Below are 26,475 nucleotides of genomic sequence, written 5' to 3'. Positions count from 1 at the left end.
GCTGAGTGGTAGCCACCCGGAGAAATTGAGTGTATGCCTTTCTAAGGGCCGAGCTAGCCTCCTGATATTGTTTAGCAACCACCTTGCGTAGATTACTGACATAACCGAGAATTCGACCCCTCAGGACCGCTTTTGCAGCCTCCCAATGGGTCGAAACATCTGATGCATCACGGGGATTGTCACCCCGAAACTCCCACCACCAACCTTGTAGTGTATCTTTGAAATTGTCATCCTTGGCAAGAAAAGAAGGAAAGCGCCATATAAAATCAGTTCCTCTAGGGTAGGTATCCTGCAAGGAAATGGAAACAGGTGAGTGGTCAGAAATTAGTAAGTCATGAATTTCAGCTGAGACCACCCTAGATGACATATGCAGAGGAAGGAAAAGATAGTCAATACGAGACCATACATTATGTGCATGTGAAAAATGCGTATACTCCCTGTCGTCAGGATGTAGAGAGCGCCAGGTATCATATAAACCTGTAGAAGTTAGAAAGGGAGGTATAACCTTGTCAGAGAGTCTTTGCGAGCTGACCATCCCCTCCTCCCTCTTCCGGTCTTCCAGAACAGAGGCGACTGAGTTAAAATCACCACCCACAATTCTGTTGTGGGTTCCATCCATATGCAGTCTGTTCTCTAGAAGAGCGTAAAAGGAAGCATTGTTTTCGTTTGGGGCATACACATTATGAATGCTATAGGAGATCCCTCCTATCTCTACCACCAACTTATGCCATCTGCCTTCACTGTCATGAGACTCTGAAAGTATTTTCCCTGAGAAATTTCTATGTACTAAAGTGAGTACTTCAGCTTTGCGCTCCCTGGCTGAGGATCCAACCACAGAACCTACCCAAAACTTTTTCATACGGAAGAAATCCGTATCCTCCAGATGCGTCTCTTGCAGGAGAACTACGTCAGGTTTAAGACGCTTTAGGTGACGTAAAATTTTTGACCGCTTCTGTGGGGAGCGTAAGCCCTTGACGTTCCAGGAGATAATTTTCATTTCAGTTCCGGTATGTACGGATCCCCAGACAGAGAAAGCCAAGGGAGAAGGGAAGGAAGAAGGGGGGGAGGAAAAGAGAACAGAAAAAACGAGCAAAAATTAATATAAATACAACCAAATAAAATAAAACTGCCTAAGTGTGTGGTAGCAGGTACCGATCCACTGGACCGGATACGGCTAGATGGAGTCAGCCGTCACAAAATCTAGTTATAGACTTTCCTTTTTTCCGCCATGGCAGAACTCTCACATAACCAGCCTGAACAATTGCTATCTGTACAACTGAACAATAACGGCCCTAATACGGAGCATAAAGCAGAATAATAAAACATTCTTAAACTGGAACAGCTTAGTAGCATTAACAAAATTCTACCCCTAAGGGTTGAGTTTCAACCACATTTAGAATTGAGGAATGTCAACGTCCCCTCCTGGAGGGCCTTTCTTGGCCATTGCGCGAACGGTCATTCCCTCGCCGAACCGCTGGAACCAATGAGTCCTTCAAGGTAGACCGTTGAGGAGAGAGGGATATATCTTGCTGCTCTGAATCAATGATCTCATCCAAAGTCTCCTCTGCCTCAGTGGGGGATCTAAAAGTGATAGTCCCTCCATGTGCTTTGTGAATCTTTAGAACTGCCGGGAAAAGAAGCTGAAATCTGATGTCCCTTTGGTAGAGTGCAGTGCAGACCGGGCTAAAGGCCTTGCGTTTCTTCGCCACCTCAGCCGAGAAGTCCTCAAATAATAAAATTTTGTGGCCCCTTATAGTTATCTGGTGTCTCCTCCTACGAAAACTGCGAAGTAAAGCCACCTTATCATTTAAATCCAGCAGTTTAAATATAACTTGGCGAGGTCTCCCATCTCCACTGCGGGGAGACTCCGAATTAGAGTCCCTAGTGGCGCCTCTTTCCGGACCAATCCTGTGGGCCCTCTCCACTCGGCAGAAAAACTTTAGGCCCAGGGCCTCTGGCAGTTCTTTCTCACATATATCTAAAAGGTCCAATTGTTTAATGGACTCAGGCAGCCCAACCACTCTCAGGTTGTTGCGGCGTGACCTGTTTTCCAGGTCATCAACCTTGAAACGCAGGTATTCCAGGGCATGCTGCTGGGATTTTAAAACAGACTCAGTGTCCTCCGCTTGCTGCTTCAAGGACCGCATCTCTTTCTCCAGGGCCCCAACTTGTATGCTGGTTTGATTTACCTCCTCCCTCAGGGAGTTAAAAGAGGCCAATATTGTCGTTTCCAGTGTTTTCTGGATGTCCGGCATTATACGCATTGCCACTTCAATGGCTAGTTGTTTATAATCTATTGTGGCCGTGCCACCTAGGGGGGACCCCTCTCCCTGGGTATTCTGAGAGCCCTCTTCCCTGAAAAGTAGTGGCTGAGTGTCCGCCATTTTTGCCGCGTTCTGTGAGGCTGCTAGCTGCGCACCTGTAATCTTCTGCCCGCTCCGGAGGAGATATCTTTCCATCGGCTCCTTGCTGCAGGTAAGTGGTGTCAGTCGGACGTCCCTTAGGGCTGAAAAAACAGTTTCCTACGCTGCCAAATGACCAAAATGTTCGGCGGTATGCAGGAGCTCTGAGCGCTGCGTCCTCACATGGCGGCGCCGGAACCGGAAGTCCCCTGAAAGCTCTTTGATAGCGCTACACCAAATACTGCAGCAATTTTCAAATAGTTCCTATTATAAACTAAATGAAAGTAAAACCAAAGTTTTACATTTCCACTTACCTGTAACCACAATGGATAGGTTAAAGCAAAAATACCCCTTCCAATGGACAGACCGGTCCATTCCATATTTAGGGATAGAGTTGGCACGAAGCTCGGCTGAGACAGTTGCCATTAACTTTAATTGCCTGAGGAAGGACCTACAGTGTGGTTATTCCCATATGGCGCAGGTCCAGTTATCCTGGGTGGCGAGAATCAATGCTGCAAAAATGCTATCCCTACCAAAAGCACTTTACTGTTTCAGATGTCTCCCACTGCAAGTCCCTAAAAAATTGATAACAATGGTCCAAAAAGATCTCTTGGCGTTTATTTGGCAGAATAAGCACCCTAGAATTCCGAAAGCTTCTCTGTATCCTTCGGTTAGAGCTGGAGGACTTGGGGTACCGGATTTATATAAATAATATTTGGCCTCCTTGGCGGAGCAGGCGCTGGAGTGGTGGTCTCCATCCGCACCTCACAAGTGGCTTGAGATAGAAAGTGCGTTTGTCAAAAGGCATTCACTCCCAGCCATCCTAGCAGCTCATGAACTGGGGAGACTTTGCTATGAGGTTCCTCTCCCTACAATGCAAGCCTCTCTTTTCATATGGTCGTATCTGAGAAATGTAAAGAAGTGGTTTATGGTGCCAAAAGACAACATCCCTCTCGTAGCACTCGAATATCATATTTCTGATATGAACCTGAAATTGTGGGTGGATAAAGGATTGGATAAACTGGGGGGTCTTTATACAACCTCTGGCCTAAAAGACTTCCAGACCCTGCATGACACCTACTCCATCCCTAACACCCTTTTTTATCAGTTCCTACAGATACGTCACTTGTTAAATAGCTCCCCATTAACTCTACCCCATTCTTGTAGGAGTCCTTTGCAGCCCTATGTCGCATCAGCCTCGCCATTTAGCGTGAAAATATCTGTTATATACTTAAACTTATTATTAGACCAAGATGGTGGGAAGCAATCTTTTATGTTAAGATGGGAACAAGAGCTGGGTGTTGTGTACTCCATTAGCCAGTGGAAAGAAGCAATGTCATGGTCCTTCAGGTGCACTAAATGTCTGAATCATATAGAGCAGGCCAGGAAAATACAACTCAGATGGTACTTAACCCCAAATAGGTTAGCCCACTGTTCACCCGGCTACTCCCCGTTATGTTGGGGGAAATGTGGGTTAGTTGGTACTCCCTTACATATGTGGTGGGAATGCCCTTATACCCGTAAATTCTGGCACATGATGGAAGCTTTAGTCCGGCAGGTCACGGATTCAACAATCACTTTGACCCCTGCTCTTTCCATTCTGGGAATAGGCTTAGAGGTCATCCCTTTCAAAATAAGATGGGTAACGGCTCATCTGATCAGCGCAGCGCGGAATATAATAGCGCGGAGGTGGAAGTTACCTTGTACCCCGTCAATGTCGGAAGTGGTTGAGTCCGTCAACCATCATATGCATTGTGAATTGATGTTTGCTTCCTCTTCTTCCATATGCATACGCTGTCTTAATAACTGGATGCCTTGGTTATCTAGTCCTTATGCTACGCCTTTGCCGGATTGTCTCTGGTGACTTGGGTACATTTGGAGGGTTTGGGGGGGTGGGTGGGCTGGGGACTTAGGTAGGGATTTACATAATGTTACAACATTTGCCTCAGCATGGGCAATATTAACGCAAGCTTCGATGGGACCTCATTTGTTTCTTTGTTATGTACTGTATGTATGTTTTTTGAAAAAAATTTACTTTGTTATACTTCGCACTGTGATATTGTGCCATGATGGGCACGCATTGACTATATAATGCAAAGTATTCAATAAAAACTTATTGAAGATAAAATATCACATGACCTAACCTCTCAGATGAACACAATAAAAAATAAAAACTGTGCTAAATAAACCATTTTTTGTCACCTTACATCACAAAAAGTGTAATAGCAAGCGATCAAAAAGTCATATGCACCACAAAATAGTGCCAATCAAACCGTCATCTCATCCCGCAAAAAATGAGACCCTACCTAAGATAATCGCCCAAAAACTGAAAAAACTATGGCTCTCAGAATTTTTTTTTTGTTTCAAAAATTATATTATTGTGTAAAACTTACATAAATAAAATAAAAAAGTATACATATTAGGTATCACCGCGTCCGTATCGACCTCCTCTCACATGAACACAATAAAAAATAAAAACTGTGCTAAATAAACCATTTTTTGTCACCTTACATCACAAAAAGTGTAATAGCAAGCGATCAAAAAGTCACACGCACCCCAAAATAGTGCCAATAAAACCATCATCTCATCTTGCAAAAATCATACCCTACCCAAGGTAATCGCCCAAAAAATGAAAAATTATGGCTCTCAGACTATGGAAACACTAAAACATGATTTATTTTTTTGCTTCAAAAATGAAATCATTGTTTAAAACTTACATAAATTAAAAAAAAGTATACATATTAGGTATCGCCACGTCCGTATCGACCGGCTCTATAAAAATATCACATGACCTAACCCCTCAGATGAACACTGTAAAAAATTTAAAATAAAAACTGTGCTAAATAAACCATTTTTTGTCACCTTACATCACAAAAAGTGTAATAGCAAGCGATCAAAAAGTCACACGCACCCCAAAATAGTGCCAATAAAACCATCATCTCATCTTGCAAAAATCATACCCTACCCAAGGTAATCGCCCAAAAAATGAAAAAATTATGGCTCTCAGACTATGGAAACACTAAGGCCTCTTTCACACGAGCGTGACTGATTAGGTCCGGATGCGTTCAGTGAAACTCGCACTATTTTGCAAGAAAATTCAGTCAGTTTTGTCTGCGACTGCGTTCAGTTGTTCAGTTTTTTCCGCGCGGGTGCAATGCGTTTTGATGCGTTTTTCACGCACGTGATAAAAAACTGAAGGTTTACAAACAACATCTTTTAGCAACCATCAGTGAAAAACGCATCGCACCCGCACTTGCTTGCGGATGCAATGCGTTTTTCACGCAGCCCCATTCACTTCTATGGGGCCAGGGCTGCGTGAAAAAAACGCAGAATATAGAACATGCTGCGATTTTCACGCAACACAGAACTGATGCTTGAAAATCACTGCTCATGTACACAGCCCCATTGAAATGAATGGGTCAGGATTCAGTGCGGGTGCTGTGCGTTCACATCACGCATTGCACCCGCGCGGAAAACTCGCTCGTGTGAAAGGGGCCTAAAACATGATTTTGTTCTTTTTTTGCTTCAAAAATGAAATCATTGTGTAAAACTTACATAAATAAAAAAAAAGTATACATATTAGGTATCGCCGCATCCGTGACAACCTGGTCTATAAAAATATCACATGATCTAACCTGTCAGATGAATGTTGTAAATAACAAAAACGGTGCCAAAACTATTTCTTGTTATCTTGCCTCACAAAAAGTCTAATATAGAGCAACCAAAAATCATATGTACCCTAAACTAGTACCAACAAAACTGCCACCCTATCCCGTACTTTCTAAAATGGGGCCACTTTTTTGGAGTTTCTACTCTAGGGGTGCATCAGAGGGGCTTCAAATGGGACATGGTGTCAAAAAAAACAGTCCAGCAAAATCTGCCTTCCAAAAACCGTATGGCATTTCTTTCCTTCTGCGCCCTGCAGTGTGCCCGTACAGCGGTTTACGACCACATATGGGGTGTTTCTGTAAACTACAGAATCAGGGCCATAAATATTGAGTTTTGTTTGGCTGTTAACCCTTGCTTTGTTACTGGGAAAAATGGATTAACAGCCTCCGGACCGCCTAACGCAGGATCGCGTTCCGGAGGCGGCAGCTCCAGGCAGAGTCACGCATCTATGCGTCATCTCGCGAGACGCGAGATTTCCTGTGAACGTGCGCACACAGGCGCGCGCGTTCACAGGATCGGAAGGTAAGCGAGTGGATCTCCAGCCTGCCAGCGGCGATCGTTCACTGGCAGGCTGTAGATGCGATTTTTTTTAACCCCTAACAGGTATATTAGATGCTGTTTTGATAACAGCGTCTAATATACCTGGTCCTCTGGTGGTCCCTTTTGCTTGGATCGACCACCAGAGGACACAGGCAGCTCAGTAATAAGTAGCACCAAACACCACTACACTACACCCTTCCCTGTCACTTATTAACCCCTGATCACCCCATATAGACTCCCTGATCACCCCCCTGTCATTGATCACCCCCTTGTAAGGCTCCATTCAGACGTCCGTATGTTTTTTACGGATACATGGATCGGATCCGCAAAACACATACGGACGTCTGAATGGAGCCTTACAGGGGGGTGATCAATGACAGGGGGGTGACCACCCCATATAGACTCCCTGATCACCCCCTTGTCATTGATCACCCCCCCTGTAAGGCTCTATTCAGACGTCCGTATGTTTTTTACGGATACATGGATCGGATCCGCAAAACACAATCGGACGTCTGAATGGAGCCTTACAGGGGGGTGATCAATGACGGGGGTGATCACCCCATATAAACTCCCTGATCACCCCCTTGTCATTGATCACCCCCCTGTAAGGCTCCATTCAGACGTCCGTATGTTTTTTACGGATACATGGATCGAATCCGCAAAACACATACAGACGTCTGAATGGAGCCTTACAGGGGGGTGATCACCCCATATAGACTCCCTGATCACCCCCCTGTCATTGATCACCCCCCTGTAAGGCTCCATTCAGACGTCCGTATGTTTTTTACGTATCCACGGACACATGGATCGGATCCGCAAAACACATACGGACGTCTGAACGGAGCCTTACAGGGGGGTGATCAATGACAGGGGGAGATCACCCCATATAGACTCCCTGATCACCCCCCTGTCATTAATCACCGCCCTGTAAGGCTCCATTCAGACATTTTTTTGGCCCAAGTTAGCGGAAATTGTTTTTTTTTTGTTTTGTTCTTTCTCTTTTTTCTTACAAAGTCTCATATTCCACTAACTTGTGTCAAAAAATAAAATTTCACATGAACTCACCATACCCCTCATGGAATCCAAATATGTAAAAAATTTTAGACATTTATATTCCAGACTTCTTCTCACGCTTTAGGGCCCCTAAAATGCCCGGGCAGTATAAATACCCCACATGTGACCCCATTTTGGAAAGAAGACACCCCAAGGTATTCCGTGAGGGGCATATTGAGTCCATGAAAGATTGAAATTTTTGTCCCAAGTTAGCGGAAAGGGAGACTTTGTGAGAAAAAAATACTAAAAATCAATTTCCGCTAACTTGTGCCAAAAAAAAAATAATTTCTATGAACTCGCCATGCCCCTCATTGAATACCTTGGGGTGTCTTCTTTCCAAAATGGGGTTACATGTGGGGTATTTATACTGCCCTGGCATTTTAGCGGCCCTAAAGCGTGAGAAGAAGTCTGGGATCCAAATGTCTAAAAATGCCCTCATAAAAGGAATTTGGGCCCCTTTGCACATCTAGGCTGCAAAAAAGTGTCACACATGTGGTATCTCCGTACTCTGGAGAAGTTGGGCAATGTGTTTTGGGGTGTCATTTTACATATACCCATGCTGGGTGAGATAAATATCTTGGTCAAATGCCAACTTTGTATACAAAAAAATGGGAAAAGTTGTCTTTTGCCGAGATATTTCTCTCACCCAGCATGGGTATATGTAAAAAGACACCCCAAAACACATTGCCCTACTTCTTCTGAGTACGGCGATACCAGATGTGTGACACCTTTTTGCAGCCTAGGTGGGCAAAGGGGCTCACATTCCAAAGAGCACCTTTAGGATTTCACAGGTCATTTTTTACACATTTTGATTTCAAACTACTTACCACACATTAGGGCCCCTAGAATGCCAGGGCAGTATAACTACCCCACAAGTGACCCCATTTTGGAAAGAAGACACACCAAGGTATTTCGTGATGGGCATAGTGAGTTCATGGAAGTTTTTATTTTTTGTCACAAGTTAGTGGAATATTAGACTTTGTAAGGAAAAAAAAAATAATCATCATTTTCCGCTAACTTGTGACAAAAAATAAAAAGTTCTATGAACTCACTATGCCCATCAGCGAATACCTTAGGGTGTCTACTTTCCGAAATGGGGTCATTTGTGGGGTGTTTGTACGGTCTGGCCATTGTAGAACCTCAGGAAACATGACAGGTGCTCAGAAAGTCAGAGCTGCTTCAAAAAGCGGAAATTCACATTTTTGTACCATAGTTTGTAAATGCTATAACTTTCACCCAAACCATTTTTTTTTTTTTACCCAAACATTTTTTTTAATCAAATACATGTAGAACAATAAATTTAGAGAAAAATTTATATATGGATGTCGTTTTTTTTGAAAGTGAACTGAAAGTGAAAATTTCGATTAATAACAAAAAAAGTAAAAATGTCAGCAGCAATGAAATACCACCAAATGAAAGCTCTATTAGTGAGAAGAAAAGGAGGTAAAATTCATTTGGGTGGTAAGTTGCATGACCGAGCAATAAACGGTGAAAATAGTGTAGTGCAGAAGTGTAAAAAGTTGCCTGGTCATTAAGGGTGTTTAAGCTAGGGGGGCTGAGGTGGTTAAAATGGAAAATTTGCCCAAAAATTTTAATTTTGAAATTTCATCTCCATTTGCCAATAACTCTTGTGGAACACCTAAAGGGTTAACAACGTTTGTAAAATCCGTTTTGAATACCTTGAGGGGTGTAGTTTCTTAGATGGGGTCACTTTTATGGAGTTTCTACTCTAGGGGTGCATTAGGGGGGCTTTAAATGGGACATGGTGTCAAAAAAAACTGTCCATCAAAACCTGCCTTCCAAAAACTGTATGGCATTTTTTTCCTTCTGCGCCCTGCCGTGTGCCCGTACAGCGTTTTACGACCACATATGGGGTGTTTCTGTAAACTACAGAATCAGGGCCATAAATATTGAGTTTGGTTTGGCTGTTAACCCTTGCTTTGTAACTGGAAAAAAATTATTAAAATGGAAAATCTGGCAAAAAAGTGAAATTTTGAAATTGTATCTCTATTTTCCATTAATTCTTGTGGAACGCCTAAAGGGTTAACAAAGTTTGTAAAATCAGTTTTGAATACCTTGAGGGGTGTAGTTTATAGAATGGGGTCATTTTTGGGTGGTTTCTATTATGTGAGCCTCGCAAAGTGACTTCAGACCTGATCTGGTCCCTAAAAAGTGGGTTTTTGAAAAATTTCAAGATTTGCTTCTAAACTTCTAAGCCTTGTAACATCCCTAAAAAATAAAATATCATTCCCAAAATGATCCAAACATGAAGTAGACATATGGGGAATGTAAAGTAATAACTATTTTTGGAGGTATTACTATGTATTATAGAAGTAGAGAAATTTAAACTTGGAAATGTGCAATTTTTTACAAATTTTTGGTAAATTTGGTATTTTTTTTTTTTTATAAATAAAAAATTTTTTTTTTTACTTCATTTTACCACTGTCATGAAGTACAATATGTGACGAAAAAACAATCTCAGAATGGCCTGGATATAAGTCAAAGCGTTTTAAAGTTATCAGCACTTAAAGTGACACTGATCAGATTTGCAAAAAATGGCCTGGTCTTTAAGGTGAAATAGGGCTGAGTCCTTAAGGGGTAAAAGGGGTTTTCCAAGACTTTAGAACTGATGACCTATGCTCTGGATAAGTCATCAGTATCTAATTGGTGGGGGTTCTGACACCCAGGACCCTCGCCAAACAGCTGTTTGAGAAGGCAGCGCTGCAGCTTTTCCTAGGCCAATGACAACCTGTTCATCGATCACGTGGTTCAGGCGCAGCTCAGCCCCTTTCAAGTGAATGGGGCTGAGCACGATACCAAGCACAGCCGCTATACAACGTATGGGGCTATGCTTGGTGAGCAGAGAGAAGACTGCAGCGTGCCTTCTCAAACTGTTAATCTGAGGGGGTCCCAGGTGTCAGACCCCCACCAATCAGATACTGATGACCTATCCAGAGGAGAGGTCATCAGTATAAAAGTCTTGAAAAACCCTTTAAATGTGAATGGGGACAGCCTGAGTCTTCCTTGGCATCTCCTGTCAAATAACACAAGGAGCTGACAGGTTAGATTTTAACCTTTCCAATCCTTTGTTTCTTTTGGTGCATGAAATGTCCCTTCTCTTTTCAGTGCTTTGTTTCTAAATGCTTCAATAGTTAGACATTTGTTTGTACATGGAAGCTCTAATAGAACATTATTTTTGGTCTACAAGATGGTAACTCTGCTTGGAAAAATGGAACGATTTCGGAGCTCACCTCTCCATGCAAACATCTCCACTGCACTTGACCGTTACTTAGAGGCTATTCACAATGTCCAAGCCCGACGCAAGAATGAGATTATGAATACATCCAATCTTCACCAGAAGCATGGAAGACTTCGCCATGATGACAGAGGTAAAAAACAAAACAAAAAAAAACAACTATGATATCTAGCAATCCAGAATCCAAAGAGCAGAAACTTAAATGTTCTCTTTCCTTCTCCCATAATAGATGTCATCGTTCTTGCCTCTTCGATTAGAGAATTGACTATAGCAACACGTAAGGCTCGAACAGCATTGTGGTGTGCCTTGCAGATGACTCTGCCTAAGTCATCACCTGGACAAAGTACAATGGAAGTGGAGCGGGTGCTGCAAACTGTTGGGAGGTCACATGATCAGAATTGAGTGCCTTTATTATTTTAAAGATATCAATCTGGCAAATCTCAAAATCAGAGTTTTGCTTGATATCCTGGTGCTTCTCCACTCCCACGTCTTGAGTGCTCCATTTAGATTGTATTCATGTCTTGGTTTTTCCCTTCTGTCGGCAAATACATCTAGTAAGACTGATGTACGTAGTTACATTGCTGTTAACTGAGACTGTAAATATACCTCTTATGTGCCACTTATTTGTATGGAAAAGTGATGAAGCTTACACTTTCCCATACAGTACTTAGGGAGAGATTTTATCCAAACTGGTGGAAAACTGGCTGAGTTGCCCATAGCAATCAGATACCACCTTTCATTTTTCAAAGCTTTTTAGGAAAATAAAAGGTGGACTTTTGGTGAATCAAGACCAAAATGTTTTGCCAGCAAAAAGGAAAATCTTAGGGCTTTATTCGAGGCCATTATATCTTACGGACACATTTGGATGTGGGAATAAAAACGAGATGTGAATATTCCCTCTACTGTATCCACCGTCTTTCACGACTTGTCCTCTGACCTGGACGTGTCGTGCACTGACCATCTCATGTTCCGTGGCTTGCCCGCTGCCTATGGAAGAGGCAACATGTAGTGGTGGAAAGAGGCAATCAAATCACCAGGAAGATGGGGAAATGGGGTGCATCAGGAGTCCAGCAGAACTCATAATCTTTTAAGTTCAATTAGTTTTTGAAAATGGACAAAAAACATTTGTCAGTTTGCATTTTATTTAGAAGGAATTTTTTCATAATTAAGTATATTAAAATGTAACTACCGTGAGGTACTAATGTAAAAGAAACCACTTTACCCCAACTTGATGTTAGATTGGTTGCAATGATTCAGCTACTGTATACCTAAGAAGCCTTTGCAGTCTAGCTCACCATTTAGTTATGGTTTGTTTTTTTCCAGCCATGAAATACGTTCCAGTTATATATATATATATATTTTTTTTAACAATGAAGATCTTAATATTTATTGTGTTAGTTTAAAGGGTTCTCCGGACTTTTAATATTGATGACTTATCCTCAGGATAGGTCATCAATATCAGATCGGCGGGGGTCCGAAACCCAGTACCCCAGTTGATCAGCTGTATGAGAAGTTCATACGTGCCTTCTCTCTTCCAGTCACTGCTGTCTATGGTAAAGACCATAGACAGCAGCAGACAGGAAGAGAGAAGGGAGCCGGCACTTGTGCCTTGCGCGCACCATCTCCTCATACAGCTGATCAGCAGGTGTCCGATACCCTGTCTGATATTGATGACCTATCCTGAGGATAGGTCATCAATAGTAAAAGCACGGACAACCCCTTTAAAGCGAAGATAGTCTACCATTGGGCTCCTAATGTGGTTGATATTTTCCCATCTCTGCTTCAGGCAAGCTTTGACATCAGTACAGTGGCCTTATGTATGGTATTTCATTTACTGCAGATAGAAATGTGGGCAAGTACCCAGGGCAAGCAGCTTTTATTTCCTGTTGGGGTGGTCAAATGTGCCACTTAACCTTTGTATATCCCAGATGTTCCATGGATCTAAGTTAAGTGGTCCGTTTGTGTATGTAAGCACCAACACTACATTCCATCACTCAATAAGAGGTGTGTATAAAGGATCAGAGTATTTATTAATTCATTCTTAAAACAGAATTGTTAAATTAGAAATATTATTTCCCATTTTAGATGGCTGATTATACAGAAAAGTAATGCTGATTTAGTAAACCATGCTTATATATCGTATGCAATGAACAGAGTTCTATTATTGCAGTCAATGCAAAATTGCATTTTATGGGTTTTTAAATTACCAAGGAATCACATTTCTAGAGATAATCTTTTATGGGTAAGCAGACATGTTGACTTATGCCTCAGTGTAGCTTATCACATACATGGTCTCTGCGGACTAACAACCACTTATATAACTGATATAAGGGGTAGGCACACTCCCTTCTCTCCCCTATAAGTCACTTTCCAACAACCGGACATAATGCCTGAATTTCGCACAGTACCATAGAGCACAGAAGCCTATGGTGCTTTAAATTTGGATCTGATGGAGCACACCTATTACAGCCATTTGAAAGTGGCCAAGGACCAAGTTCAGCACAAAGCCACATAACCATCATTCTGCAAAAGCTACAGCAGAGACCATGTGTTAGGCTACATTCACACAACGGATAAACCATCAGTTTTTAATGGAGGGTTTTTTCACTGAAGCCTTTATTAGAAAGGGACATTAAAACGGTCCCTTTCGATTGAATGGGGGCTGTTGATCAGTGAGAACGGACAAGATATAACATGTCCTATTTTCTGACATCCGTTGTTCACTGGCTGTAAAAAAATAAACCTATAGATTACCATTGTTCTTAAAAGGAACGTGTGACGGCTGTTAAAAAAAAAAAGCATCCATCATACATTTTTAACTATTGAGTGAATGTAGCCTTACTGTGCCCAGAAACACTAAAACCGTAAGGTATGAGCTAGTTCTATGGCTGGCCATACACATTAGCTGTCAACCGAATGCTCGTCTGGTCGACATCTATATTTCCCAAACCATATACATGCTTATAGCTGAACATGTATCCTGATGTGCTTATCTCCCTGAGAAATAAAGGACTGAGCAGTTAATATCCAAGAGTTGGGAGGCCATCATACACATTAGATGGTCAGCCAGTTCTGCGGGTTGTCATTTATTTAATGTGTTTGGCCAGCTATGACACCAGGATGAAGCTGTGGCCATAGACATCAGTTGTAAGATCATGAAAAGGCTGCTGCTATGCACCGTTTTTCCTGCGCCCACTTGATTAGTATAGAACCTTTCAGATGTCTGAATACAGACGGCTCCTTTAAAGATTTTATTTCAAAATTTAGAAAGTTTCCATGTAAAGCAGTTGATAGACTTGTGGATACAAGATATTTTGTTTGCAGGGCTTCCCTATGTAATAAAAGTTGTACACATTTCCATTGTATGAGCACATTACATGTTTAATGTGAACCAAATGTTCAAACGATAATGCCACTCCAGATAGAACTAACTAATATCCGGATTCCTGAACTGGTACAGCACTTTTAGGGCTCATGCACACGGCCATGCCCATATTGTGGCCCGCAGTATGTGGGCACCGGCTGTGTGCACCCCACATCACGGATGTGGACCCATTCACTTGAATGGATTTGCAATCCGGAAAGTGCAGTGTAGAACGGAGGCACGGTACGGAGTGCTTCCGTGGACTTTCTCTCTGTGCCTCCGCACCTCAAAAAAATAGAACCTGTTCTATTTTTTTGCGGAGCACACAGATCACAAACCCATTCAAGTTGAATGAGTCTGGATCCGTCTGCGGAATCCGCACGGATGTTGCCCGTGCATTGGGGACCGCAAATTGAGGTCCCCAATGCACGGAACGGCCGTGTGCATGAGCCCTTAGGGTGCTTTCACACAGGACAGATTTTGATACAGAAGTTTTCTGGAACCGAAAATCAGTTCTATTCATCTGGTTGGGGTTGTTTTTGCCAGGAAGCACTTGGATTTCTGCACATCCTATTCAGCTGAATGGAGCTGATTTTTAGTTGCAGAAAATTTCTGCAGCAAAATCTGCTGTGTGTGAAGGCACCTTTTATAAATAATTTCTTCTAATGTAGACTTTGGCATTACTGCTGTAGAAGGAAATGAGAAACAAAGCCCTGTATTCCAAACTTTATTTGATCATCGTTTCATAAAAATTACCTTTTAATGAATTAGTTACCGTCTTCATATATACCCTGTTTTTGATGGATCAATGCACAAACAAGTTATGTTGTAGAAAAGTGCTGCAATGGTTATTCTGTGTATGACTTATAGCATGTTCACTCTGCTAAAAAGAAATAAAAATGCAATTGTTAACTGCAATGTACCATGTCACCTTTACTATTAAAAATGGCAAAAGGAAAGTGCTGCCATGCGAATCAGAGGTTGCAGGTTAATGTGCCATTCTCCAGAATACAAATCTAGTAAGGTAAGTGTTCAGACAAAATTGTAATCTAGATTGGAAATAAAGGCATGAACTGATTATGGGCAGGCATCCTCAAGGAGCTGGTTTTCTGCACTAAAGGGAACTCTGAAGAAATGTAGGCATGTACAGTATATTAGCGATGTATTGGCCGATTTCACCTAAAGATTATTCACATATCAGTGAATCACAGAAATGTGCATGTAGGGATTTGCTCTGGTAGGCAGGGTAAGTGGATGCAGTACAGAGGCAAGAACACGGTAATAAAGCAAAAGTTCATTGTTTATTCACACAAAAAGCAACAAAGCAAAAATAACACTGTGCAGAGTCCTGGTGTTAATTCACACCACATAAAGTCCACAGCACAAACGTGTCACCTGGCGGACTGTTTTGTCCAGGGCAATCCACAGCCGTCCACCGCAGGTTTTAGGGCACCTGATTTTCAGCGTGCGGCTCTCCAGCATGCTACCAACTGGTTAGAACCCAAACACCTCAGTGCTTCACAGATCCACTATGAAATTGCAGGGTAATCCACACCCTGCTGAGCTGCTGGCTGGGTTTTTATTCCCAGCCCAAAACCTGGCCTGGACATGGGGAACAGCCACCCACCCTGCTCTTTGGCTGCTCCCAATAAGAACCGGCCCGGATTGGCTTTACAGCCACAATAAGTAAAACAGTGTCAGCGAGCACTAGCTGTCGCTGACACACAAAATTACCGGTTCTTATCTCACCGAGGCCAGGAACCTCGTGGACACGTACCTTCCGTCAATGACGGATCCTTGCGCCTTCCTACACCATTTATTTTAGGCTACATTCACACGACCGTATGTGTTTTGCGGTCCGCAAAACACTGATACCGCCCGTGTGAATGTAGCCGGCCCTATGATAGAAATGCCTATTCTTGTCCGCGATTGCGGACAAGGATAGGACATGCTCTATCTTTTTTGCGGGGCCGCGGAACGGATCTACGGATGCGGACAGCACACAATGTGCTGTCCGCATCTTTTGCGGCCCCATTGAAATGAATGGGTCCGCACCCGTTTCGCAAAATTGCGGATGTGGAACGGATGTGGAGCCAAAAATACGATCGTGTGAATGCACCCTTAAAGGGAGTCTGTCACCAACCTGACCGGTTTTAAACCGATCACATAGTTCAGTGGGACACAAAGACATGACACAGATGTTACCTTTGTTTCGTTTTTCAGATCATCCAAATTGCCCAAAAAGTCATTTTTATGATATGCTAATGAGCCGTCGCAAGTGCCCAGGGGCGGAGAGTAAACTTTTGCCAGCCCTGTGGCTCTGTGACATCATATATCCCTATAGGCCATTCGCGCATCGCTGCCGGTCTCGGGCATGCGCAGTGTTCTGCCCACAATGTGAAGAGGCACAGAGATATGCAGTGCGCATGGCGTAAAATCGGCACATGTGCACTGCATATCTCTGTGCCTCTGCGATGCACGAACGGCCTATAGGGAAATATGATGCCACAGGGCTGGCCTGAGCTTACTGAGGGGCGGAGTTAGGCGTGAGTGAGGCGGGGGAACTTGGGCACTTTCAGCAAACTCTCCGACCCTGGGCACTTGCGACGGCTCATTAGCATATCATACAAACGACTTTTTGGGCGATTTGGATGATCTGAAAAACTAAACAAAGGTAACATCTGTGTCATGTCTTTGTGTCCCACTGTGATCGGTTTAAAACCGGTCAGGTTGGTGACAGACTCCCTTTAAGGTGTTCATTCACACACCTTTGTTTTACGAAAACATGCTCTACTTTGGCCTGTGATGTGGACCAAACATGCCTATTGAAGTCTATAGTACCTTGAAAACCTGTAACAGAACATGGATGGTATTCATATTCTGTGGTTTCCCCTTCTTTAGGATGTCTGCATACGCTGCAGATTTGTGTGCAGAAAATGCTCAAGAAATCTGCACCAAAACCCACATAAATCCACACTATTTATTGTGGTTTTGGTGCATTTTTTTGTGCTGTTTTCACGCAGATTTCAACCTTCCATTGAAGAGTGAAGTCTACACCAAGAATCGCACAATTGACACGCTACGGAATTTCAAAATCCGCACAGCAGGTCAATTTCCGCAACTAAGAAAAAAAGTAAAGCTTTGCTGATACTGTACAGGGAGTGCAGAATTATTAGGCAAGTTGTATTTTTGAGGATTAATTTTATTATTGAACATCAACCATGTTCTCAATGAACCCAAAAAACTCATTAATATCAAAGCTGAATATTTTTGGAAGTAGTTTTAAGTTTGTTTTTAGTTTTAGCTATTTTAGGGGGATATCTGTGTGTGCAGGTGACTATTACTGTGCATAATTATTAGGCAACTTAACAAAAAACAAATATATACCCATTTCAATTATTTATTTTTACCAGTGAAACCAATATAACATCTCAACATTCACAAATATACATTTCTGACATTCAAAAACAAAACAAAAACAAATCAGTGACCAATATACTGTAGCCACCTTTCTTTGCAAGGACACTCAAAAGCCTGCCATCCATGGATTCTGTCAGTGTTTTGATCTGTTCACCATCAACATTGCGTGCAGCAGCAACCACAGCCTCCCAGACACTGTTCAGAGAGATGTACTGTTTTCCCTCCTTGTAAATCTCACATTTGATGATGGACCACAGGTTCTCAATGGGGTTCAGATCAGGTGAACAAGGAGGCCATGTCATTAGATTTTCTTCTTTTATACCCTTTCTTGCCAGCCACGCTGTGGAGTACTTGGACGCGTGTGATGGAGCATTGTCCTGCATGAAAATCATGTTTTTCTTGAAAGATGCAGACTTCTTCCTGTACCACTGCTTGAAGAAGGTGTCTTCCAGAAACTGGCAGTAGGACTGGGAGTTGAGCTTGACTCCATCCTCAACCCGAAAAGGCCCCACAAGCTCATCTTTGATGATACCAGCCCAAACCAGTACTCCACCTCCACCTTGCTGGCGTCTGAGTCGGACTGGAGCTCTCTGCCCTTTACCAATCCAGCCACGGGCCCATCCATCTGGCCCATCAAGACTCACTCTCATTTCATCAGTCCATAAAACCTTAGAAAAATCAGTCTTGAGATATTTCTTGGCCCAGTCTTGACGTTTCAGCTTGTGTGTCTTGTTCAGTGGTGGTCGTCTTTCAGCCTTTCTTACCTTGGCCATGTCTCTGAGTATTGCACACCTTGTGCTTTTGGGCACTCCAGTGATGTTGCAGCTCTGAAATATGGCCAAACTGGTGGCAAGTGGCATCTTGGCAGCTGCACGCTTGACTTTTCTCAGTTCATGGGCAGTTATTTTGCGCCTTGGTTTTTCCACACGCTTCTTGCGACCCTGTTGACTATTTTGAATGAAACGCTTGATTGTTCGATGATCACGCTTCAGAAGCTTTGCAATTTTAAGAGTGCTGCATCCCTCTGCAAGATATCTCACTATTTTTGACTTTTCTGAGCCTGTCAAGTCCTTCTTTTGACCCATTTTGCCAAAGGAAAGGAAGTTGCCTAATAATTATGCACACCTAATATATGGTGTTGATGTCATTAGACCACACCCCTTCTCATTACAGAGATGCACATCACCTAATATGCTTAATTGGTAGTAGGCTTTTGAGCCTATACAGCTTGGAGTAAGACAACATGCATAAAGAGGATGATGTGGTCAAAATACTCATTTGCCTAATAATTCTGCACGCAGTGTATTATGCAACAGAAAAACTGTGCATAATCCACTGCTGTGTGCAGGCACCCTTAGGAGGTGCTAAGGAAATCCTCTTTTCAGACTACCAGTGCATGTGGAATACAGATGACACAAAGACTGAAAAACTGACATTCTGACCCCTCGTGGAAGTATTGTCTGTGGTAGGAACCTATCCACATCAACAATATCAGAATAAACCATAGCATGCAAGATATTCCTCAATTAATAGATAATTGTTCTATTATCCTTCCAGCATCATGTTATGAGGCAACACTAGTGCTTTGGTTTGTCCCGCACCTTGTTCATGGCCATAGTAATACAGTGTATATTCATATGTGTGGATGCCGGACATAGGGCAGTACAAAGACCCAACTTGGCAATTTTATGGAATAGATCAAACTAAATAAAGTCTAGAAAAGGTAGACATGACAAAGGTATGGTTAGTTAGGACCCAACAAGGAGAATCACAAAATTTCATGTCAGAAAGCTTATAGCAATACTGTGGAGAGTTCACATCACCGTTATCTTTCTGTTCTTCTGATCCATCAGAGGAACAGAAAAATAAAGAAAAACATTGGCACGAGTGCAATGTGGTGTACACCTATGTCTGTAAAAGTACACCAGGGGATTGCCTGGCACAGATATCCAACTTGATAAAAAGCCACACATCTTATAGAAACATAGAATGTGTCGGCAGATAAGAACCATTTGGCCCATCTAGTCTGCCCAATATACTGAATACTATGGATAGCCCCTGGCCATATCTTATATGAAGGATGGCCTTATGCCTATCCCATGCATGCTTAAACTCCTTCACTGTATTTGCAGCTACCACTTCTGCAGGAAGGCTATTCCATGCATCCACTACTCTCTCAGTAAAGTAATACTTCCTGATATTACTTTTAAACCTTTGCCCCTCTAATTTAAAACTATATCCTCTTGTAGCAGTTTTTCTTCTTTTAAATATTCTCTCCTCTTTTACCTTGTTGATTCCCTTTATGTATTTAAAGGGCTTCTGTCACCCCCAAAACCCTTTTTTTTTGGGCATGTTAAAATCCTTTTTTAACTACTATTCCCTATATAGGGATCTTACCTTTGTCTGTGGCTTCTTTTCCTTAAAAAACGATCTTTTAAAATATGCAAATCGCTTCACTACCAGCAAGTAGGGCGTCTACTTGTTGGTAGCTGCCGCAAAAATCCGCCCCCTCCTCCTGTTGATTGACAGGGCCAGGGAGCGCTCTCCTCCTCTGGCTGGCCCTGTCATCATTTCAAATTTTGCGCCTGTCTTCATTCGGCGCAGGCGCTCTGAGAGAAGGACGCTCGCCTCCTCAGCACTCCCTCAGTGCGCCTGCGCCGATGACATCACCGAAAGAGAAGACGTCATCAGCGCAGGGGCACTGAGGGAGTGCTGAGGAGGCGAGCCTCCTTCTCTCAGAGCGCCTGCGTTGAATGAAGACATGGGCCAAATTTTGCACGCCAGCATCACTTGTGACCATTTTTTATGCCACAAAACTGGCGTAGCAGATTTGATAAATGGCCCATGTCTTCATATGACATTTTTAACTCTATACTTTCTACTTCCCTTCTGAGGCCACTGAAAACTGCTAAGGCCGAGTTCACATCAGCATTTGAGAGGAACAGAAAAATAAAGAAAAAAATTGATCCCGAGCATCAGTTATGCACTTTTGGCATGCAGTTTTTTTTTTTCCATCTAAAACAGATATCAGCTATCTCTGGCGCAGCTGTTCTGAAACTTCCAGAATCCTTTCACATGTCCGTATGAACGGGTCCGCATCGGACCCATTAATTTCAATAGAGCCGCAATAGGGCACACGCGGTGTTGTAGTTCAATTCCGCAAAAAAGATAGAGCATACCATATTTTTGTCCGCAGCCACGGACAAGAATAGGCATTTCTATCCCAGGACCGGCCATGTGCGGTCTGCAAAATGAGGAATGCACATGGCCTGTGTCTGTGTTTTGCGGATCCCTAAGGGTGTATTAGGATGACATCTGTGTGCATTCCGTATTCTGTGGAACGGAACAGCTGGCCCCTAATAGAACAGTACTATCCTTGTCCTTAATGCAGACAATGATAGGACATGTTCTATTTTTTTTGCGGAGCGGACATACAGAGTAACTGCAGTTGTTTTTGCGGACCCATTGAAGTGAATGGTTCTGCATACGGTCTTGTGCATGAGCCCTAAAACAAATGCCAAATGTGCATAACTGATGCTCAGGATCCGTATTTTCTTTATTTTTCGGTTCATCTGACAGATCAGAAGAATGGAAAACTAAACAGTGATGTGAACTGGGCCTAATTTTGCTGCTAGCTGTTTTAATTTGATAAAAGCTGCCGGATATCAATTTTTGTAATTCTTATTGTGGGGTCCCTGCATGATGAACCCTACCTTTTCTAGACTTTGTTTGGTATTATGTTTGATCTATTCCATAGATCTATATATACTAAGCATCTACACATATGAATTCACACTGTATTACGATATTAATCTGATGGTTTCATTTTGTACACTACTTAGGCCATGAATAAGGTTCAGGACAGACCAAAGCACTCATGTCGCCGCATAATGTGTGTTGCTGGAAGGATTAATAAAGTAATTATTCATAAATTCAAGAATATTTTAGGCCACTTTCACACTAGCGTTGATATTTTCCGGTATTGAGATCAGTCATAGGATCTCAACACCGGAAAAAACGCTTCTGTTTGTCCCCATTTATTGTCAATGGGAACAAAATGTAACTGAACAGAACGGAATGCTCCAAAAAGCATTCCGTTCCGTTTGTTGGGTTCTTATACCAGAGAGCAAACCACAGCATGCTGCAGTTTGCTTTCTGTCCTGGGATGCGGAGCAAGACGGATCCGTCATGACCCACAATGCACATCAATAGGGACGGATCTGTTTTCTCTGGCACAATAGAAAACGGATCCATCCCCCATTGACTTGCATCGTCCGTCATGACGGATCCGTCATTGCTATGTTAAAGATAATGCAACCGGATCTGTTCATAACGGATGCAGATGGTTGTATTATCAGTAACGGAAGCGTTTTTGCTGAACACTGCCGGATCCAGTAAAAACGCTAGTGTGGAAGTAGCCTTACATGACGTGCGCTATTCTGACACTAACACAGACGTGTGAATAAGGGAACTGATGTATTTTTCTTCTGTTTAGTTTTTTTACAGGTCTGTATATGGAACCATTCATTTCAATCGGGCTTGAAAAAAAACAGAAATGACTCTGTGTGCATTCCATGTCCGTATGTCCATTCCATAAAAAATAATTAGAACATGTCCTATTATTTGCGGACAAGGACAGGCATTGTTACAATGGATCCACAAAAAAAAAAAAAATGATGTCACACGGATATCATCTATTTTTCTTTTTGCGGATCCATGTTTTGCAAACCGCAAAATACATAGTCGTGTGCCCTAAGGCAATATCTGCAGACAATCTAGTTGCCAAAATGGGATTAACAGGAGATTGGATGCAACATGCCTGATCCCACAAAAGTGAAGCCATGTGTCGCGCAGCTCATCTGCTTCCTCTCCCCATTATAATGAATATACACACTCAGTCTAGCCAAGCATGTATGCCTATGGTGGAATCCAGAGAAATAGCTGTTGGTTGAATGGTTATTTGAGTGATAGCTAATCTCATTTATGGCCAGCTTTAAAAAAAAAATTACCTTTTCATGTCCAGGCCTGAAAAGGCCTTAATCACCAGACGTGTTTTTGTGATTTAGCGCACGTGGTGTTTTAAGTTTTTTTATTAGTTGGACTACCAAAATAATTTTTTTTTGCATTTTTTTTTATTAAAATGTATTTTTAGAGAATTTTTTTCCTTTTTTTAGGTTTAACTCAGGGAAAACCCCCCCAAAAAATTGTAATTTTATTTTTTTAAACTATAGCTTTTTAATTTTTTAAATATACAAACTGACACAAAAATAAATTATAAAAATTGGTTCCTGATTTTGTGTCAGTTGTTGATATATAATATGTATAGTTTCGTCTGCATGTGTCGACGGTTTAAATTTTTTTAAAACATTTATCTTTTTATTAGTTTTTTAATATCCTTAGGACACATACAGTATGTCCCCAAGAGGGAGAAAAAGACCTCTGGGGGACACGGACACTTATTTTTTTGAACTTTTCCATTGTAACTGGGGAATCCAAAGGAGCCCAGTTACAGGGGGAAAACATCCCCTTATGGAGGCATTGTACACAGCCAGAAATGATCAGAGTCTGCTAAGACCCTGCAGCTCTCCTATACCTAAGACACATGGAGATGTCTTCTCGTCACTGACAGTTGGGGACTCGACCTGCTAGATTTCAGGAGCTTTAAGGGTACTTTCACACTAGCGTTAAAGTTTTCCAATATTAAGTTCTGTCATAGGGGCTCAATACCGGAAAAAAACACTTCAGTTTTGTCCCCATTCATTGTCAATGAGGACAAAACTGAACAGAACGTAATTCTCCCCTGGTGACATGGGGACCCTGGATGGACTGGTGTCGGTCGTGATCTGGATGAGCTTACCCTGTATTAATGCCTCCTAATTGCGCTTCTTCCGTACTGATTATTTTTACATATGTAAGAGCCAACAATTTTTCGCTGTTGTTTAGGCCCCCTGGTTTAGTCACCTATGAGCTTGTATTTTCCATCACATGTACTATGCTGCCTCTTCTGACATATAGCCTATCAAAAAGTCTGTTCCTATGTATGATGTACATCTGATACATTTTTTCCATGTATGCGTTGTAATGTGTACGCTTCCTCGATTTTTGGGCTTGTTGCCCTTCTGTTTTTATTGTTACTTCTCAATATGCTGGCAATAACAATAAAATAAAGATTTGTTAAAAAAAAAGAACGGAATTCTCCAAAATGTATTCCGTTCCGTTTAGTTGCGTTCCCAGACCGGAGAGCAAACCGCAACATGATGTATTTTGCTTTCCATCCTGCGAAAAATGATCCGTCACGAACCCCAATGCAAGTCAATGGGGACGAATCGGTTTTCTCTGCCACAATCGAAAACTGATCCGTCCTCCCTTGACATTCAATGGAGATCAAAACTGATCAGTTTTGGCAATGTTAAAGATAATACAACCGGATCCGTTCATAACGGATGCAGAAGGTTGTATTATCAGTAATGTGAAAGTAGTCTAATACGTCGACATGCATGTACTGCGCTCTGGATTAGTCATGCTGACATTTATATACATGCTAACCCTGACAGGGCATAGACATCACGTATATAGCCGTATGGCAGTTGTGAAAGGGTTAAACATGTTTGACGTACACTTTTTTTTGTCTGTGGGGCTGCCAGACACTTGCCTGACATCTGGGAAACAATGACCAGGCAGATCCATTCTATGGATTCTCCCTGTTCAAATTGTGATACCAGACCCATTGTGATTTTATAATTATATAACTCATGGATTAATTCTGGGATTTTAATTGATAGCATTAAAGGTTATATTTTAAAAAGGGTTAATATTTCAATTCTATGACAGTTCAACAGAAATTGGTGCTAACAAGCACAGAATAGCTTAAGAAAAAGAAAAACATAAAAAGAACCAATGCCTTTACTGTCTGTGAAGGTTCTCATTTACCCAGGTCATGGTATATCTGTAAAGAATAAATCAAGGCAACTGGACTCACTGTAGATTTCTTGAAAATGTTTCACTCTTTCTCAATTGAGAAAGCTTGTTGGAAGAAATCTACAGTAAGTCCAGTTGCCTTGATTTATTCTTTACAGACAATGACTTTACTGCTGCAGTTTTAATGCTGCTCAAGTCCTCTCTGCTTCCTACTCCTGTCCCGTCTCAGTCAGTCAATGACTGCCGCGGTAACGCATGTAATTGCCTGAGCGGGCATTTCCTGTGTGCGTCGAGACAGATGGCATTGGAACCGGTGGAGGTGAGTATCAGTTAAGATTTTAATGTTTTTAAGCTATTCTGATCCCATTGCCACCAAGGCCTCATGCACACGACCGTTGTGTGCATCCGTGTCCGTTGTTCCGTTTTCCGTGATTTCAGATCGGGTGCCTGGCAGCACCCGATCTCTTACAAGGGGCTGTGATCCACACAATTAACCCCGATCCGATGGTGAAAGGCCGCACTGGCCACCAATGAATATAATACTGGGGAGGGAGGGGGGCCGCACTGGCCACCAATGAATATAATACTGGGGAGGGAGGGGGGCCGCACTGGCCACCAATGAATATAATACTGCGGAGGGGGGCCGCACTGGCCACCAATGAATATAATACTGCGGAGGGAGGGGGGCCGCACTGGCCACCAATGAATTTAATACTGGGGAGGGAGGGGGGGGTCTGGCCCCTGCTGCCTGGCAGCAGGGGCCAGGATACGCACAATTAACCCCTCAGGTGCGGCACCTGAGGGGTTAATTGTGCGGATCACAGCCCCCTGTAAGAGATCGGGTGCTGCCAGGCAGCAGTTATGTCCACAGTTCTTAGTATATTCTAACTTGAAGCATCCCCATCACTATGGGAACGCCTCTGTGTTAGAATATACTGTCTGATCTGAGTTTCACGATTGAACTCAAATCCGATGGTACATTCTAACAGAGGCGTTCCGATGGTGATGGGGACGCTTCAAGTTAAAATATACCATCGGATTGGAGAAAACTCCGATCCGATGGTATATTAATAGGGACTCCTGACTTTACATTCAAAGTCAATGGGGGACGGATTCGTTTGCAATTGCACCATATTGTGTCAACGTCAAACGGATCCATCCCCATTGACTTGCATTGTAAGTCAGGACGGATCCGTTTGGCTCCGCACGGCCAGGCGGACACCAAAACGACTTTTTTTTTTAACTTTCCTTCATGTCCTTGGATCCTCCAAAAGTCAAGGAAGACCCACGGAAGAAAAAACGGATCACGGAACTACGGAACCCGTTTTTGCGGACTGCAAAAAAAAAACGGTCGTGTGCATGAGGCCTAACAAGAATACTTCTCTCAACACGTATGGCCAAATTCAGGTTGTTCTTCTCGAATGAAAGAATAAAAATACAAAAATGCAACACAAGCGAAGCAAAAAAAAACACAGCTAAAATCTGGCCATGGTGGCTTTTGCCACAAAACATTGTGTTAAAAATGCAGCATCTCTTCCATATTGTGCTTCGAATTTCATTGACTGCTAGCAAACGCGTTTCATTTTTAGCAACCAAAAAAAGTCATAAAAAAATCTGACCTACACTATGCATGAATCCGCAATACACGGGCACCGTTCCGTGTGCATTCCGCATCACGGATGCAAACCCATTCTCTTCAATAGGTCCGCAAATCCGGAACGGTGCCCGTGTATTGCGGATCCGCAAATGCGGTCCGCAATACGGCCACGGAGTGCACACGTTCATGTGAAAGAGGCCTTACAGTACCGGGGTTTCGTCCCATACTTCCGTTCCGCAAAAAGATAGAACATGTC

The 26,475-nt window shown here is 42.5% G+C and overlaps 1 protein-coding gene across 1 annotated transcript in view; it reads left to right on the top strand.

The window, feature by feature from the left end:
• Positions 1-12,255, top strand: part of MEIOC (meiosis specific with coiled-coil domain) — an 85,538-nt gene extending 73,283 nt beyond the window's left edge. Inside the window, exons 6-7 of the mRNA XM_040438433.1 lie at positions 10,873-11,053; positions 11,150-12,255. Coding sequence (XP_040294367.1) covers positions 10,873-11,053; positions 11,150-11,322 — 354 coding nt within the window. The 3' untranslated portion in view covers positions 11,323-12,255. The remainder of the gene's footprint in view (positions 1-10,872; positions 11,054-11,149) is intronic.
• Positions 12,256-26,475: the final 14,220 nt, after the last annotated feature.

Source organism: Bufo bufo, chromosome 6 (assembly GCF_905171765.1).
Source record: "Bufo bufo chromosome 6, aBufBuf1.1, whole genome shotgun sequence".
In the NCBI taxonomy this organism is placed as follows: Eukaryota; Metazoa; Chordata; class Amphibia; order Anura; family Bufonidae; genus Bufo; species Bufo bufo.
The sequence above is the reverse complement of the archived record's forward strand: the minus strand, read 5'-3'. Positions and strand labels throughout refer to the sequence as shown.